This window comes from Vigna radiata, chromosome 5 (genome assembly GCF_000741045.1).
Source record: "Vigna radiata var. radiata cultivar VC1973A chromosome 5, Vradiata_ver6, whole genome shotgun sequence".
NCBI classification, from domain to species: Eukaryota; Viridiplantae; Streptophyta; class Magnoliopsida; order Fabales; family Fabaceae; genus Vigna; species Vigna radiata.
In genome coordinates, this window is record NC_028355.1 from 30,077,761 (window position 1) to 30,095,456 (window position 17,696).

The following is a 17,696-nucleotide window of genomic DNA, read 5'->3' on the forward strand; positions in this document are numbered from 1 at the left end:
GCGGTAAATTTGTAATTTTCATAACTTTCATGGTCTAATAGGAAAAGGCTTAGTTTGTTTTCTTCAGTTGGAGTGTGTTGGGGAACTGAATTTGAAGAAGATGGAACGCAGGCAGAATCAAACTCCGCAAGGTTTGAAATTAACCAATAAAAGTTTTAATTTTTCATCAATTTAAATAGGTTTGGAGTTACCATTGTTCTGCGTGGAAATTTGCAGGCCAAATAGCTAGGGTTTTGGTTGAATTTTTGGAGGTGGCTATTACCGCTGTTGTTTTTCTCAATGGGGTTTATCCTTCTGGTTAGTTGGTTATTGCATACGCTCTTTCCCTTTGGTTTGTGGCAAGAAGAAAAAAAAAGGATTGATTGGAAAATTCACTTTGAATTTTTGTTGTAGTTATTGGAAACTAAATTAATTGGAAGTAGTTTTCATTATTTGAGTTTGTATGTGCAAAAGGTGCCTTCGAACGGAGAAGGTATAGGAATGTGGTGATTCAAAGGGCACGCCATCCTCAACTTAGATATTACATACATGCTACTGTTACTGGGCTTCTACCATTTGTACAAAAGGTTGGTCTTGTTTGGTAATTTAAATTGTTTTCTTCTTTTATGGACTCAACCTTATATTCTATTAGTAGTTGTTGTTTGCTGGCATTGGATTTGAATTATCAAATATTGGTTGCTAACCATGTCATGTCAACGTATAACAATGTAATATGTGATGATGTTGTGTTGTGTGTGTCTAGTTACAAAATACTCCTTTGTAGTTATTGTTTTCAACAGGAATCATTAAATAACTACTAGTGATTTCTCCGAGAGATACGTGTGTTGTAGACTAATTCTTTTTCGGAAGATTTAAATAAGTTAATGCTTCACTTAAGGTCCATTATCCTATATGAACACACACTATCCTGTTGCATCCAAGCTTGCTTGTAATTGCTTTGTTTCGGCATGCTGATTTCTATGCCTTAACTTACATTTACTAGGGAATGGTGGAGAGAGTAGCTGTTGTTTTCTTCAATGCTGACAATGTTCCATTGGAGAAATTTGTATTCAAGCTTGCAGTGAACCAAGCTTATGGTTCAGAGGTGGAAGAGGTTGATCTTGAGATCTCTCTCAGATCATTTCTGATAAAACTGTCAAACTCAGAATCTCTTTCTAAAGGGCTGCCTCCTGGTAAATGCGAGTGTAATTATGTTTGCTGCATAGAATTCTGCGACCCTTTTGACTTCTCCTTGATTTCCCTTTGGCTTAATGCCACATTTGGCCCCTTGACTTCTCCTTCATTGCTGCAAGACATTATTGATAGTCAAAATTGGATTTCACTTCATAATGATGTGCTCTTTTTCGTGTAAAATAAACAATTCCTTTCTTTGTGTGTGTGCATATTCACCAAATTATCTGCTCATTTTTTATGTCAATAATCTTATCATCAATTTCAGTTCATATTCACATATTAGAGGTTGCTAGTTTTGAATCAAGTGGATGTGGTTTGTGACATCTTTGATACATTTGTAAAGCTCATGCTGAAATTTTTCCTTTGGTGTGTGTAAACTGAAACACACATGTTTAAACTTTTCTTTCCTTTCCTGTAAACAGATTGCAGGTGGGAGATTACTGCTTATTTTCGATCCCTACCCGAGACCGGTACAAGCAAAGAAGCAGAGTTGTGGATCCCAACTGACACAAAACAGTGGCAGCAGCCTCCACTTATAACCCCTATCAAATCAATGAGTAGTGAACCTCTGTGTTTGCAATTGTACTTGGAGCATCCAAGTTTATCAGAATCATTGCTTTGAGAATATATAAACATTTGTGGTAAGAAAGTAGGACCAAATTTCAAAAGATTCAAAACGTATTTAAACCTATAAGCCTTCATTGTTAGAACATTTTGTTGGAAAAAACTCGATGCAATGAGTCATTATCGACAACGGACTTGATATATTAACCCAACAGTTTTTTAGAGATATTCAAGGTCGTTCAGTCTGTTTGTTAAATTATGAGTTTAGCAGGTAAAATGAGCCCATAAATGTTGGGTCGTAATGGGCCCAACATGGATATTAGTACTATTAGGCCAACATTAAATTAAAATCTACAAAATATCTATAAATATAGAAGTAGGCTACAGAAAGTATCCATCACAGCTTGGACTAGATGAAGTTGGAGCAAATGACTTAGAAGTAAGAAAAAAGAGAAAGTAATTACAGCAAGGTGTTTCTCTCGTCCTACTCACTTGTATAATTGTATACTGAAACACTGACAATAGGAAACTATAAACCTAAGGAAAATGATATTTTAACACTATTTTTTGACACTATTTTGACACTGTACATGTGTCAAAATGTGATTGGACGATTTCAAATTAAAAAAGTTAAGACAGGAGTATATTTGGAAGAGAAAAACCAAAGTTTGTTTTTTTAATTTGAAATCGTCCAATCACATTTTGACACGTGTGCAGTGTCAAAATGATGTGAAAAATTGGTGTCAAAATATCATTTTCCATAAACCTAATATGTTAGACTATATTGAACTTGTTTTACATAGGATGTGGATAATTGCGGTTTCCGGGGAATCACAACTTTCGTACGTAAAACTTGTTTGATCATGTATAGTACAAACCCGATTTTAAAACCAACATTTAATTTTTAACTTAAAGGTAGAAACCTAAGTCTGCATCCATGAAGTTGGAAATTATGCAGATAATCCGTGAGGTTTTTGTCGAAGCAAAGACATCAATTTTAGGGACCTAGATCTTGTTTTCTTAAAAATATCTCTGACCCTAAACTCTAAAATGACAAGTTATTCTTAAAAGCTTCGGAAAAAAAAATTGGGTGATTGAATGGTGATAAATAGATACAGCTAGCAGCAGCAGGAACTTCTTCCTCTGATGAAAACGTGAGGTACTACTACACGTACCGAGTGCTTTGACGTAGTTATTAAGACAAAAACAAGCTTCCACTTCACTCTGATTTTCTCATAACAACAAATCCAAGTGGTGCTTTTCTTCCATGCACACCAGTGGTCCCTCAATATTAATGTTGTTCAATCAAAATCTTATCAACTGTTAATGATATGTTAGGACCTCTTATTAACTCCTTTCTCTCTTTAACCATTCATACCAGCCCTTCATTTTTCAATACGAATACAACTTTTTCTTTACCTAACATCATTCTCTGTCACTCAAATCTAACAAAATTCTCAAATCCAAAATATCCATACACAAGGCCGGCATATTGGCTAAAATAATTTATATATTTTATCAGTTCACAAACTTAACTAGTTACTGTGATTAGGGTCTGCAGATATGTTTGACTATTTCTTAGGTTTTATAGGTTAATACTTTGTATTTTGAAGGAGTAAACAGTGGTTTATTTTTTATTTTTTGATTATGAGATACTGTATTAAACAGTAAGAATGAAACTGAAGCATCAAAATTCAGTTTTCTTGGATTGCACAGAATGCATTAATTCTGCAGAGGCCCTATTCATATATAAGTCATTTTCAAGTTTCAAAGCATGCAAACCACTAGGATATGTAACTAAAAGACACTCTTTTCGACGTTATCTGCTGCCTGTTTGCATTGACGTGTGCATTATGTCTGTCTGTGGCACTCTCTTTTGTGCTTCACATGCATATCCATGTTTTCATTTTCTGGTACCAAACACGGGTGTCTGCTTCAGCATCTCCATGATTTGTCATTGTGCATCACTAATTGAACACCGACTTTTGTATTTTATTACATTCTTCTCATTACTCATCATTTTAAGGTGTGTGATTATTTAGGATTATCTTTAGTTTTTAGTTGAGATATATACAAGAATATTGTTACATCATGCATATATATCAGCTAGCTAGCATTCATTAGTTCAAGTTGGTGATCATCTTGAATCAGAAAACTTACATTTTGGACGGTAGAATTAGAAAGAGCTTTCTGTAGCCTTTAATACACCTGTTGTCAGTTTGTGAGAATAATAAATTATTGTATTGAAGGAGAGGCCAAGAATTAATTATTATATTATTAATTTCTGGGATATCATAGCAGTATAACATCATTGAATGATAAGCACATGGGGAGTGTTAACCTCATATTACAGAATACACTAAGGTGGGGACAAGTCTAAGCTGTGCAGTCACTATCTGATATTCCATTATAGGGCTAAATGAGAGAGATATTATTAAAACAGGAACATTGCTTCATCAAATAGGTGAGACTGTTATTGCCATTCAAGTGGATCATAGTGTGATTGAGGCCCAACACACATTAATTCACCCATGGCCCTATTTGTTTTTTCGTGTGCAAGTACAATAAACTATAGCATTTTAGGTTGTGCAGTATGATTAGAAGCTTCAAGTGGCAAGTGGGTAGATGGTAGATGGTAGAGAAGAAGACCTCAATTATGAGTAGTAGTGAGTGTGCAAAAGTTATGATGGAAATTGAAAATACAATGGGAATAGCTACAAGACAATTCCAAGATGAAGTGTGCTAGCCCTTCAGTTACTATGTTACTATATATCATAAGTGTGACATATATTATCTATCCCCGTGCTGTAGGGTACACCCCACTAGTACCATCTCAGGAAAAACAAAACAAATATTACCTATATCAAAATTAATAATACTGTAAAATAGAATTCGAACATGAAACATGTTGTTACCATTTTAGACAACAGGCACTGAGAACAGTGTGTATCTGTCATGTTGGAAGTCTTACATCGACTAAAGATAAAGTCAAGTTATAGTATATAAGTGAGTTACAAACTTCACTTTATAAACTGGTTTTGTGAGGTTGAATTAGGTTTAAACTCTGATTTGAATGGATGTGATATTGCATTTGATGCAATCTCTTGATCTTTCCATTGATCCTCTCCACTAAATTACTCAATTGTGAATTGATTGGACATGCTAATAGTGGAAAGAACATTATCAAGTGTGCAAAACACTATATATATTATCCTTCTTTAAAAAGCATGGGAGGGGGGAAAGGTAAATAAAACTGATGGTGCAGCTTCTATTTGACTAGAATAATGTAAAAAAAAACGACATGCCTTAATTATGTTTTGTTTTATCTTCATATCTTTTGTTATTTATTTTATTCCTGAAAAAGAAAAGGAAGAAAAGAGAATCTGGCAGAGTAATGAAAATGGAGTGTGAATTCCAACAACAAAAATTTACGGTCTATTATGAGTGTGGGCCTGATCTTCCTCCTTCAGCAGAAGAATCGTGGACAGCACAATATGATGCACTCTGATATTGATGATAATACCAAATTTATTTTCTTCTCATATATTCGGTCCAAAAGTGATAGCTGGTCGATTCTATGTGATGTCAATCTCAATTCTCTTGTTGATGACTATGATAAAAAAGAAAGATTTTAAAATTTTCAATTTGCTAAATGTATATCTTTTTGAAAGTGGGTTTGGATTACTTAGTACATATATCTATGTCAACCTTGCTCTTGATTGGTGATGAAATATTGTTATTCCAATCCCATCCCACTACACACTTACACTAACACTATGAACCCACATAGAAAATCCTATCTATATTATGACACTAGATATAATGATTTTACCCAAGATGGGGGGAGTTGGGGTTGTGACCACAAACTCCAACAAACAATATTAATGGGATGAGTAAGCCTATGGATATTATGTTAGTGGAGAGAGTTGATGTTTACACTAGCACACACCAAGGTGAGAGGAAAACAATAGTTAACAATGTTCCTCCTTTTTTATTCTCATCTTCCTTTAGCTTTCTCTTTTCCATATTTCATCCATAGTGGGAGAGAATGGGCTTCTTCATTCAAAAATGCAATAAATAATGTCCTTATCTTTAGCCTTACTCCACCTATCGCACCCTTGTAAAAAGTACCCTCATGGCAGGTCATTCAAATTCCCTCCTAAAGAAATTTTCATTATGTAGCTGAATGGTGGTATATGCCTCTTTCTTTTATGGATTCGACCCACCATGTCCTTTTTCAAAGTGAATTCAGAATAAAAGGTATTATTATATACATATAGACCATCATCTCAAAGCAAATCTTAAAAGAGAGCAATGAAAACTAGCAAAATATAGGTATTTGACAATGTTATAATAAGATTTTTGTAAAGAAAAGGAAAACAAAATCATTGGCTTAAAAGGAAAGAGAAAATTGAGTATTACCATCCACATTAATTTGAGAAATAATTAAAAAATGTTATTTTTAAAGGCATTGGCTATGTAAAATCCTTTCACTGTGCCACCTTTAGACTTTGAGATTGACAATTTTTGTGTATGAAAAAGAGAATTGGACATGACACATGACACTTTAGGAGACACCCTCATTCCAATTCTACCTTGCCCTAGGGGTTATCATTTTAATTTATTTTTTTCTCATAGTAATAGTAATAGTAATAGTGGGACCTTGTTCTTTAAAGAAGAAAACATGTGTTAGGATAGAACAAAAGGAAGCAACAAAATCAATTGTATGATGATGGAGTAGTACATGAGTGCCCCCTTTCACAAGGGAAGAAAGTTAGGTTAGGCATGATGGACCCCCTCCCTCTTTCTTTATTTGGATCCATATTCTATGCTTTCTATTGTCCTCATACTAAAACCAGGCCCACCCAACCCCCAACTCAAAATTTCCAATATCTATATCACACACATTTCCATCACCTCTACAAATTCTTCACCAACATAATCAACCAAAGCAACATGCCATGGGCCTAGATACTTTCAACCATTTTCAATCTCCTTTTCTTACACAACTTATATAACAAATGCGTGGTGTTTACGTGACTATGGATTAAGTTGAACCTTTTGAATTTCATAATTAACGAATGGGTTCAAAAAGGATATGCTTAATGATGAATTTAGTGATCTAAATGGAGAAGATGGAGAAGATGGAGAGGGTGGGAAGAAAGGTTTTTGGACCCCACAAAAAATGGATGTGCGATTCTATGCACAACAAGAGGGACCAAACCAATGAAACTGGTTTAGTTTATTCACACGTCTTTGTCTCAAAAGGGAGACATGGGAAACTCTGGTTTAGTTTTTTGTTCGTTAGCCTTTCTTTTCGGCAATAATAATATTTAGGATTTTTTATTCGTTGAATTTTTTCATGATTTGCATAAAGGCGTTTCAAAACACACCTCATCGATGTTACGATTAAGAAGTAAACTTTAAACTTAACACAGTCTCACAAAATCAATTTATAAAATGAAGTTTGCATCTTACTTTTATATTATAAATTGATTTTATTTTTAATCGATACGAACTTTCAACCATTACATTTTTTTTAATATATATTCCTATGTTACACCATCACCGTCGATTGAACCTTGTGATGGTATGGCAATGGCCCACTCACATTCATCAATGTGTATGCACTAAAAAAAGATTATGCTTATAATTGATTTTTTTGGTATAGGTTGAAAATTGATTAAAAACAACGTCCTTGTCAATCACAAGTAACATTTTAGTTCTCTCAATCAACTATATATAACTGTTCCTTGTTATTATAACTATAGGTGTTTTTTAGACTATGTTTATTTTTTTAAAGCGTGGAACTTGAAGCAAATGTTTCTTTATCATGCTCAAGTCAAATCAAGTATAGTTCACAAATAAGCAACCCTTGCCAACAGATTTAAAATTATTATCAAAATCAAAGTTCATTCTAACCAAACATTGCGGTTCATATGATGCCTCAAACTGCTTTGATTAGACGCCTAATATTGTGTGTCAATAGTTGAAAAACAATTCAAGAATGTAATTTAATACTTGATAAAACTTATAAGAAAAAATATGTAATAATCATAAAATTGAATTTCAACTCATCACCTTTTTTTAAACATATAAAGTTGCATAATAAACCATTTTTTTTTTATATTTATATTTGCATATTATAATATTAGTGGCTCAACCATTGAAATCACTTGTGTAATCTTCATAGTTATAATCTTCACCAGAAATGAATGAATAATAACAAATAGCTCCAAAAACAAGTATTTTATAAGTATTAAATTTGTGTACTCTTTTTTAAGCAAGAAGACAAGGATATGACATAGTAAGACAAGGACCTCTTAATTTCAAAGGAAATAGTTGAAAATGGCAATAAAAAAATATGTGAGGGGAGGAGAAAACAACCACCACCAAGAATATCATATCTAACATAACAACATTTCAAATGGGCAATCAAATTCAACACGGCAAATTGATGGGAAGTAGAACATTTCTAAATCATACATTTAGGGTATCACCATATCCATTGCTAAATAAATAATTAGTCAAAAAAAAATTGTTGTTAAAGCATAGTGAGAGGTGACCCAATTGAATCCATCTACAATCCGTAATGAAAATGGGAAATTAGTCAATTTCAAAGAGAGAGGAACAAATGCCATTCTCAACCATGATAATATGGTTTGTCAATAAATTATATATTATTAAAAAATTATTAATAGTAAATGCTAAAATTTTCAATTATTCAAATTGCAATCAAATGGAGGACAAAGAATCATAGAAGAAAATAAGGACGATATCTCTGCATCACAGATCATATCCACCAGTGTCTGAATTTTGAAGCCTGCAATGCAATAGATGTTTCCTAAGATAAAAACTATTATTATTGCTATTATTATTATTATTATTATTATTATTATTATTATTATTATTATTATTATTATTATTATTATTATTATTATTATTATTATTATTATTATTATTNATTATTATTATTATTATTATTATTATTATTATTATTATTATTATTATTATTATTATTATTATTATTATTATTATTATTATTATTATTATTATTGTACCGGATGGCTTGGACAACCATTTTCAAATAGATCACACGGTCAATAAATAGTAAAGAGCGATAAATAAATACGGTCATACAAGTAAAACCAAATGGACAAGATTGGGATCAATATTATGGTTGGTCGATTACTATCAATAAATGAATTCTTTGTAATGGTTAAAGTAAATATTGATTATGGATGATTGGGCTGAGATTGGGTCTAGATTAAGGTTTTGCTAATATTTAACTATTGTATGGACAGTCATTGACTTAGGCATCGGATAACCTTTGACAGGTACACCTCCGAATAATGAATAGAAGATAAGGAATTTGAAGCAGCTACCGAACAAAGTCTAGGAGAAATTGTGAAGGTGTTGGAAGTGACTCGACCTCGTAACCGAAAAAATTATTATTATTATTATTATTTTATAAAAAAGCATAACCAAAGTGAATCATTTCATGATTAGATAAAATGTTCCCTAAATTTTGCCCAGATTCCTATATATATGTAGAGAAGCATCCTTTCTAATTCTATATTTTATTTTCTTTCCAATTTTTTATAATTATTCAGGTGGCAAGTTCCACTCCACTATGTTTCTATGATAGTTGTTAAACAATTTGACCATCAATTGCAGTGTTAGTATTTTTAAATAAACATGTTCATATTTCCAAGGATATATAAAATTATCAGATTAATACGCTAGATCAGAATGTACTAAAATGATTAAATTGATAAAAGTAAAATAAAATAAAATTTTGTATAGTTTCTTATATTAACAATTAGTCATTAATTTATACTTTATCACATCAAACTTCATTAAATTTTAGTGGAATCAAATCTCGTTAAAACAATCGTTTCATCCAAGTAAATCGTAAAAACTTATTTTATAACCTTATATTATGAGTTCTGAAAACGTTATCGAAAAATTCTTAGATATTATTTATTTTAAATACACGAAAACAAATAGTTAGAAAATATTAACAATTTTTATAATATTTTGCTTTAAATTTTGAAATTTGATGACGATATTTTTCTTAAATATCTAAGAATAAAATCTATTAAAATAAATTATTCTTCAGAATTTGAAATTCAATTATGATTAATTTGAAGTGATAAATGATATATAATTGTAAATGTGAAGATGGTTTAAAAGGTGATGATAAGGTTAAGATGAAGAGATTAAGAGGGTGATGAGTGGGAATCAGATTCACGTGTTTGGGGAAGCTGCCGGTCACAAAGGGACAGATGGTCCTAATCGAGTGGGGGCCCACAAGAGGCCCAAAAGATACCATCCTACAAAAAAGAAATCTGCCCATTATTTTAGTGTTGTCCTTGTTAGGGACTGATCACTAAATGCTACCTTTGGCGTTTGTACCTACCCTACGTGGGGTCCTTCCCAAGGTCTCTGTCTCCCAACTGCATCAAATCAACAAACACCAATTTTGTTTTTCCTTTCTTTCTTTCCCTTTCAACCACTTCACAATGCATTGCACAACATACATGGAACAACCTCACTCTAATGCTAGCTACCACTACCTAGCTTTTCAACACTCTAATAAATCTTTTCTTTTTATTTTATTTATTTACTACCTTTACTTTCTAATTTCTATGGGATTAGTGTCACTATAATACCTCCTTCTCATTCCAATATTACTCCACCTTCTTTTGGATTTCTCCCATTAATCAATCAATTAATTAATAATTAGATTTTTCAATAAGAAGTATGGTTATATGTAGTTTTAAATTACAAACCTATTTCTAAAATAAAATATTTATGGAAAGGATGAGAATGTTATTTATAATTAATTTCTAACTTTCTTTTATAATATTCATGTTAATATCTCAATTAAGTCAAGAAAATAAGAATAAATACTCTACTGTATGGATTGACCAATCAACCATATAAGAAGTCAATTCTAAGAAAAATTACAACTAGACAAATCTAACTGTCGAATACTCAATTCTGTGATCATTCGGTCTAAAGATTTCATTTTTTGATTAACAATGTAAAAACATACTTAAATGATATTGGGCTGTAATTGGGTCAGTCTTAATCAAAAGCTTACTTTGAAACCTGTAAATGCAGAGGTAAGGTAAAGAGGAAGGTGGTTGCATTTATTGGACATTTAAGACTTAACATTGTTAACCGATCAGTAACTGAAAACTAACTTGAGCGTCAGAATGTGTTTAACAAGTACCCACCGCTCAAATTCGGACTTTACAAAGGAAGATTAGATAAGACATAAGGAGAAGTAAAGCAAAGTTAGAAGAGGCGATTGAATCAAATTGTGAAGGTGTGGTTCTCGACCCTACATACTAAAACATTTTGGTGTCCACCGTGAGGTCTGGTAACAAGTGAAGAAACCCAATGGTGACCACGAGAAATATGGGAGATCACCAGGATCGAATGGAATTGATTAGTAAAATGCAGGCACAAATGCAAACGCATATGTAGGAGATGCAACGAAAACATGAGGCTGAGATTACCACGCTCCAAGCGGAGCATGCGGCCGTTCAAGGGGATCAGTTGATAAGTGTGAAAAATACTTATTTTCTTACTTATTAATTAGCTTAAAATTGTACTTATTCATGAAACAATGTGTTTTTCTCATAGAAAGTTTGTAATAGTGAAGTAGGAAAGTTATGTAGTCATTTGTGTAGGATTTTATACATCATTAGAGTGTTGTCAATTGTTTCTCGCTAAGTCGGTCATCATTCACTCAACTACAAGGAAGATTATTCGTTCAGCGCACCATCACAACTCGCTGAGCAAATTGGGTCAGTTAAAGGATCAATCGTTGAGTGTTCGCTCAACATATGCACAGTTGTGCGCTCAAGTTGAGTGAACCAACTTGTTAATCTTGTTAAAGATTAGTGGAACCCCTTAAGAGTTCTTAAGGGAGAACTAGACGTAGCTCAAATTGAGTGAACCAATATAAAATTTATGTTTTACTACTTTGCTCTTTGAAGCGTTTTCCATTTATGCACTTCATAAAAACCAGCATCTAAAAATCTTATATAAATTATATATCTTTTACAAAAAATTTTAAAGATTAGTGGAACCCCTTAAGAGTTCTTAAGGGAGAATTAGACGTAGCTCAAGTTGAGTGAACCAGTACAAAATTTATTCTTTACTACTTTGCTCTTTGAAACGTTTTCCATTTACACACTTCATAAAAACCAGCATCTAAACATCTTATATAAATTATATATCTTTTACAAAATGTTATACACTGCTTTGCGAAAGAATTTCAAAAATATTATTCACCCCCTTTTAGTATTTTCCTGTGATTTCAGCACACTAATGACATAAAATGTTTCAAGTGTCTTGGTTGAGGTCACATTTCATCATAATGTCCCACCAAAAGAACCATGATCTTAAAGGGTATTAATGTATATATATGATAGCATCTTTCTCAAGCTAGGTTATGCCAAAGGAAGAAGATAAAGCTATGGAGGTGGAAGTGGCGCGGAAGCTGTGGAAATGGTGGTAGTTGCTCTCAGTTTGGAGGTTTAAGTGGTGGAATGGAGATGGTTGATGGTGCTCATAGAGAAGTTGAGCCAACTCTAGAGATGGGTGGCTAAAGGGACCTCATGGGATGCTCTAGCCATGACTGAGAGACAAGTTAAGAATGGCTAAAAAATTTGGCAACATTTCATTACAAATCTCAAAGTAGTTTTACAATGGGGAAGACACCTTTATTTATAGATGAAGGTGTTTCCGAAGTAGACTAAAACGATAAAATGTTATCTTGCACCAAACCCTAAAAATCCTATCTTAGTGAAAGAGAGCTTGACATATGGCACTCTAACTTTTAGAAAAATTTTCCATTCCTAAAGTGTCATGTGGAAAGCCACTTTAGCAAAACTTTCTTCACTTGGAAAATGACACATGGTCAATACCTTTTAAAAAAAAGTCCCTACTAAGAGCTTGTCATGTGGAAAAGCCACTTTAACTGAAGTTTCTCACTAAGAAAATGACATATGATCACTACCTCTGTAAGAAAGTTCTCCACTAAGAGTTTGTCATGTGACCACCATGTCTCGTGTGGGATAGCCTCCACCAATCTAGGGTTGCAAAACTAATCACAAAAGATTAGCTTAAGCCAGGCACAAATATTGCCTTACAACTTAAGCAAGATTGTTCAAAACCCTTACATTACTTGACCCTTAATACAAGGTCTAGAAATTCTTTATGATGGCCCAAGTGAATAAGACATTAGCTTCACCTTGTAGAGATGACTCTAACTCTTCTTGAAATTGCTTGGTCATGCTCCTTGTGATTGGACCCTTGGTTAAGGGTTTGTCATAAGTTATATTGCGATAACAAATTAGTTGTATTATATTCTAACAATAATAGGAGCTCGAACAAGTCGAAGCATATTGATATCAATTTCCTAGTTATAAAAATAGTATAGAATGAACATATTTCTATAAAATACTTAGGGAAAAACTCCATGATTGCAAATTCTCTTACTAAAGGACTTCCACCTAAGGCCTTTCACAAGCATGTTGCTAACATGAGTGTTTTAAAGTTTGAGGAATCTTTGGTTTAGTGGAAGTTAATCACTTTTATATGTTTTATATTTTTTTTATTTTATGTATGCATACATTGACTTTTGGACATATTTAGTTATATACATATATGTTTTATTATTTAGATATTGCACTTTATATATTAAAGTCATTATATTGGTCTCATCAAGATAAAACAGGATCAGTAAAAAATAACATATTATTTTTAGGTAATTTTAATGCTACACATTTCATAATAAGTTTTTCATTTGATTATGTCAATATTAATGATCATTGAGATTTTTACTTGTGTTTGATGCAATAAAAACTATTTTAATTTTATATGCGAGTACAATTAATGAACGAAATTTTAAATATACTTAATATAATAACAACTAATTGTAAAATTATATGTTTGTATATATAATAACATTAATATACAAAAATGTAATATCTCATTGTTAATCTCATCTCAATTTCGGGTACACTTCTGCACTTTATTTTTATTATAAATTGAAAAATGTTTGTAAGAATTAATATTTTATTGTGTTGTAATTTTGGTTTTATATGGAAAACGGAATCTAACATGCAAAACAATCCATGATAAATTGGTTTGTAATTTCAAAAATATTAGCTATATTAATTGACCACCACATTTAAAGATCTACATTTCACTAAATCTTTATTCATTCAACCTCGTTTATTTGAATATTCATGCAGTTACGCGTATTTCCTTTACAACTATTTATGTCAAATTTCAATTCCTCTTTAACTAAATATTCAAATACTTTTTTAACCATTATATTATTATCTACTACTAATAGGCTTCTTTCCAAATATATATATATATATATATATATATATATATATATATATATATATATATAAACTAAATCCTAAGATAATAAAATTTTATAAACCTGTTTTTATAATTTAAACTTCCTTATAATTTATTTGTTTATATTTTTTTTCTCAAATTAATTAATTTCAAATCAATAATAATAATTTTTTATTATTATTAATTTATACTCCCTCCTTTATTTTAAAATGAAAAATAAAAACAAAATACAAAATTTAACTTGAAATTTGATTTCTCAATAATGAAACTGATTTATCTTTTGTCAAGTTACACTCAATCAAAGTTAGGTAAAAAAACGTATAATTTCTGTAAATACTTGAGAGATATTTTAAAGGTATTAAATGAGAAAATTGAATACTTATAATACATTAGAAACTTAAAAATAATATTTAATAATTTATTTTGTTGTGTAAAATATAACTTTTGTTGGGTTGAAGTTAGAAATTAATTATGCAGGAAGTGGAATGTGAATTGTTGAAAAGAAAAATATAAATGACATTAACAGTTAAGTAAAATTGTGTATTGGTTTATAATAATTAAAAATTAAAAAAACCCAAAACTCAACGGAGGTAAACTTTCCTTTCGAAATAATTATAAAAATATTAAATTAAATATAAATAATGTTAACTAATTTATTTTGATTAATGATAAATATCCCAGTAGCGTTTATAATTAATTACTTAATTATCATTCCCTCTTTCTTATATATTATTGAGTTCTAATAAAAAAATTAGATTAGATTAATTAATATAATTAAATGATATTAGCTAAATCTAAATATTTGGATTGATTTTATTAATACTTGAAGTAATAATTTTTAAACTCGAAAAAAATTAATTCACACTGTTTAAGAAATTTAATCGATAACAGATTTTACTCTTTTTGTTTCTCTCTCTTCCCTTCTTTCTACCAAAGAAAAAAAAAAAAAAAACTGGGATTTCCTGATAAAAGGGAGACGTTACATTTACGTAGAGAGATACACGTGGGCAGCTCTTATGACGATCATTGACTTGAACAGAACAAACAAAAATGAAAGTAATGAAGCATTGAGGAGTCACGTGGCGGTCACATGTGGGGTGGCTGAGCCACGTTTCCCTCCCTGTTACCATTATTGTTTTTTGCTGCTTTCGATACTGAAAATAGTAGCAAAGCAATCCATATTAATACAGGGCCTTCTACTCACACTAATTTTTCTTTACCATATTTTTTAAAGAGTAACAAAATCCAAACTTAACATGCACCGCCTCCCAGACTAACACTACCTTTTTCTATTATTCTATTACCCCTATAAATAAATAAAACCAACAAAACTTTATTTATTTAAAGTAATAAAAGATTAAATATTTTTTTTGGTTGTGCCCTGTGCATTGGCCTTTGGTCCAAAGCCTGAGCTCTAAGAAAATGGCCGTTGCAGGCACTCTTCAAATAACAGCGACATTTACGAGCGTCTTACGTGTCAGCTTTTGCCGCACTAATGTCACTTTCTGTCCCCACCTCGTTGACTTCACGCGCTGCCTCCTCACGCGCCTTCACTTTCTCCATCCGCGAAATTATCTTAGTACATGCACCCTGGGTCCCCCACTCCCTTATTTTATCTCTCCTCACCCTCCCCATCAATTCATCTATACAAAAATGTAGTTTACATATTTCCACCTCCCACACCTTCTCAACACACACACAAATTAGAGCTTTTAATAACTTAAACAGACAATTTACTCTAAATGCACAAGACTTGGTGGAACCAAATTGCCATATCCATTGCTCTGAATGCTAATTTCAATTAAATAAAATGCAATTTTACATTCAATGAAATGAAATTCACATAAAAATAAAAGAATAAAAAAATATGTATCAAAATAAGCTCTTTTTTTACTATTTTTTTTTTTATAATTTATGAAAAATTGATATATATTGTTGAGATTGAGAAGGAGAGGTTTGATGGTCCTAGTCTAGTCCTGTTTTTCATTTTCCAAATTTAGGACATGTTAACATGAACACTAGCAGTCTTAAAGGATTTACATATAGGACAAATGTGGAGAGTAGATCCACATACAGTACACAAACACAGGTGCCGGCACGGCAAAATCAGCACGCACGACTCTTCTTTCCCACAGTTCCTGCAAAACCTTTCATTACTCTCATCAATCATCCCGCAACCACCCTCCTTCTTATCCTTCACACTTGCGCATCCCCTTCTTATCGTGCGCCATCCAACCTCTTTCTTTCCTTCACCGTCCTCCTCGGTGCTTCCACAGCAAGACTCAGCATCGTCCATTAAAGCTGCTGCATCACCGTCGTCCACCATTCCGCGTTGCGCCAACACCTGTTCTAGATTACGCCGTAAAGCATTTGCCGTAGCTTCGTTCGTTTGAGCCAAGTCACGCCAAATCTGATTTTCCATGCACAGAGACTTTACTTTCTCTTCCAACGCCCAATTAAGCTTTCCGATTTTCTCTATCTCTTCCTCTTTCGCCTTCAATTTTTTTATCACGCCTGCCTCAATCGCGTCGATTATCTTTCTCGCTTGGCGCTTTCGCTTCTGATCAATCTCTATTCTCACCTTCTCCATCTGAAGACATTACACATCATACATCGCAAAATCAGTATTTCAAATTCAAGCATAGACACACAGTTAATCAGAAACAGATACATGAAATTATGACGAAGAAATGAAACATACTCGTTGCATAATTAAATGCTCGATGTCAAGTTGCTGCTGTTGGATCTGAAGAGAAACGTCTTGGCCGAGAAACGAGAACGAGTCGTTGTAGCTGTTATTCTCCCTGGAGCGCTTTCTCGACAAGGGAGGAACAACAACGCTGTTGTTGTGGGTTAAACCACTTTCAGTTTTGACGGCGTTTCCGAGCGAATTGTAAACCGATGAAGGAAGCCCCGCCTCCGTGACGGCGGCGGATAACGGAAAATACGAAGAATAAGCAATCTGTTGCGCGTTATACATGTTGACATTTGCATCCACAGAATTCATGACTTGGCTGCACAAGCGCATAGAAAACATTGTAAAACAAGATTTGAAATGAGCGCATAAAAGAAATGAAAAGAAAAAGTGCGAAAGGAAGAAGAAGGATACATACCGGTTGGTTACGAGTTGGGAGGGGAAGAGATTGAGATGGCGCGCCTCAACGGCCATGAAGATTGTAGTATATTGAGATTGTATGGTTTTTCTCTTAAGTGTGCGAAGAGCGAAGATGGTGGGAGAAGAGTGAGAGGAAGAATGAAGAAAAATAGAAGTAGTGCGGAAGGAAGAGAGAATGGCATGCAAAGCAAATAGATGTGGCGAGGCTGGATGGTGGGGTTTATTCGGGGTTTCCTCGGTCCACGTTATTAATCACTATATTTATTATTATTATTTATTAAATGTGACCAAACGTTAGACCAATAAATTATAAATTAAAAAAATAAGAAAAGGAGAAAAGAGTAAAGATCTTGTTTGTTTGTTGAATTGCTCGAGTGAGAGAGATCTTTTTGTCTATATAATATAATCCGGAGCAGGGCGACCAGATGGGCAGATAGAGATATTTGAT

The 17,696-nt window shown here is 32.5% G+C and overlaps 2 protein-coding genes across 4 annotated transcripts; one reads left to right on the top strand and one right to left on the bottom strand.

Moving 5' to 3' along the window:
• Window positions 1-34: 34 nt before the first annotated feature.
• On the top strand, window positions 35-1,924 carry LOC106762647 (DNA polymerase zeta processivity subunit). Of its 3 annotated transcripts, none has more exons than XM_014646661.2 (5): window positions 35-131; window positions 217-297; window positions 423-566; window positions 983-1,172; window positions 1,596-1,924. In XM_014646661.2, the coding sequence occupies exons 2-5, from the start codon at window positions 280-282 to the stop codon at window positions 1,793-1,795; spliced, it is 552 nt and encodes a 183-aa protein (XP_014502147.1). In that variant the 5' UTR covers window positions 35-131; window positions 217-279; the 3' UTR covers window positions 1,796-1,924. The 3 variants fall into 3 exon arrangements, with proteins under 3 accessions (XP_014502147.1, XP_022637081.1, XP_014502146.1); XM_022781360.1 differs by having other exon boundaries at window positions 438-566; XM_014646660.2 differs by having other exon boundaries at window positions 41-131; window positions 454-566.
• A 14,079-nt stretch (window positions 1,925-16,003) lies between these two features.
• On the bottom strand, window positions 16,004-17,490 carry LOC106760987 (probable BOI-related E3 ubiquitin-protein ligase 3). Its single transcript, XM_014644449.2, has 3 exons — window positions 17,247-17,490; window positions 16,835-17,147; window positions 16,004-16,723 (listed from the first exon to the last, which is right to left on the bottom strand). The coding sequence occupies exons 1-3, from the start codon at window positions 17,300-17,302 to the stop codon at window positions 16,130-16,132; spliced, it is 963 nt and encodes a 320-aa protein (XP_014499935.1). The 5' UTR covers window positions 17,303-17,490; the 3' UTR covers window positions 16,004-16,129.
• Window positions 17,491-17,696: the final 206 nt, after the last annotated feature.

Excerpts from the sequence above, each read along its gene's own strand:
- LOC106762647 (XM_014646660.2), top strand. The coding sequence starts at position 101 with ATGGAACGCAGGCAGAATCAAACTCCGCAAG. Across the intron at positions 298-453 it reads CAATGGGGTTTATCCTTCTG|GTGCCTTCGAACGGAGAAGG; the intron begins GTTAGTTGGTTA and ends TATGTGCAAAAG. Across the intron at positions 1,173-1,595 it reads TTCTAAAGGGCTGCCTCCTG|ATTGCAGGTGGGAGATTACT; the intron begins GTAAATGCGAGT and ends TCCTGTAAACAG.
- LOC106760987 (XM_014644449.2), bottom strand. The coding sequence starts at position 17,302 with ATGGCCGTTGAGGCGCGCCATCTCAATCTCTTCCCCTCCCAACTCGTA. Across the intron at positions 17,148-17,246 it reads TCCCAACTCGTAACCAACCG|CCAAGTCATGAATTCTGTGG; the intron begins GTATGTATCCTT and ends GCGCTTGTGCAG. Across the intron at positions 16,724-16,834 it reads AGCATTTAATTATGCAACGA|ATGGAGAAGGTGAGAATAGA; the intron begins GTATGTTTCATT and ends TAATGTCTTCAG.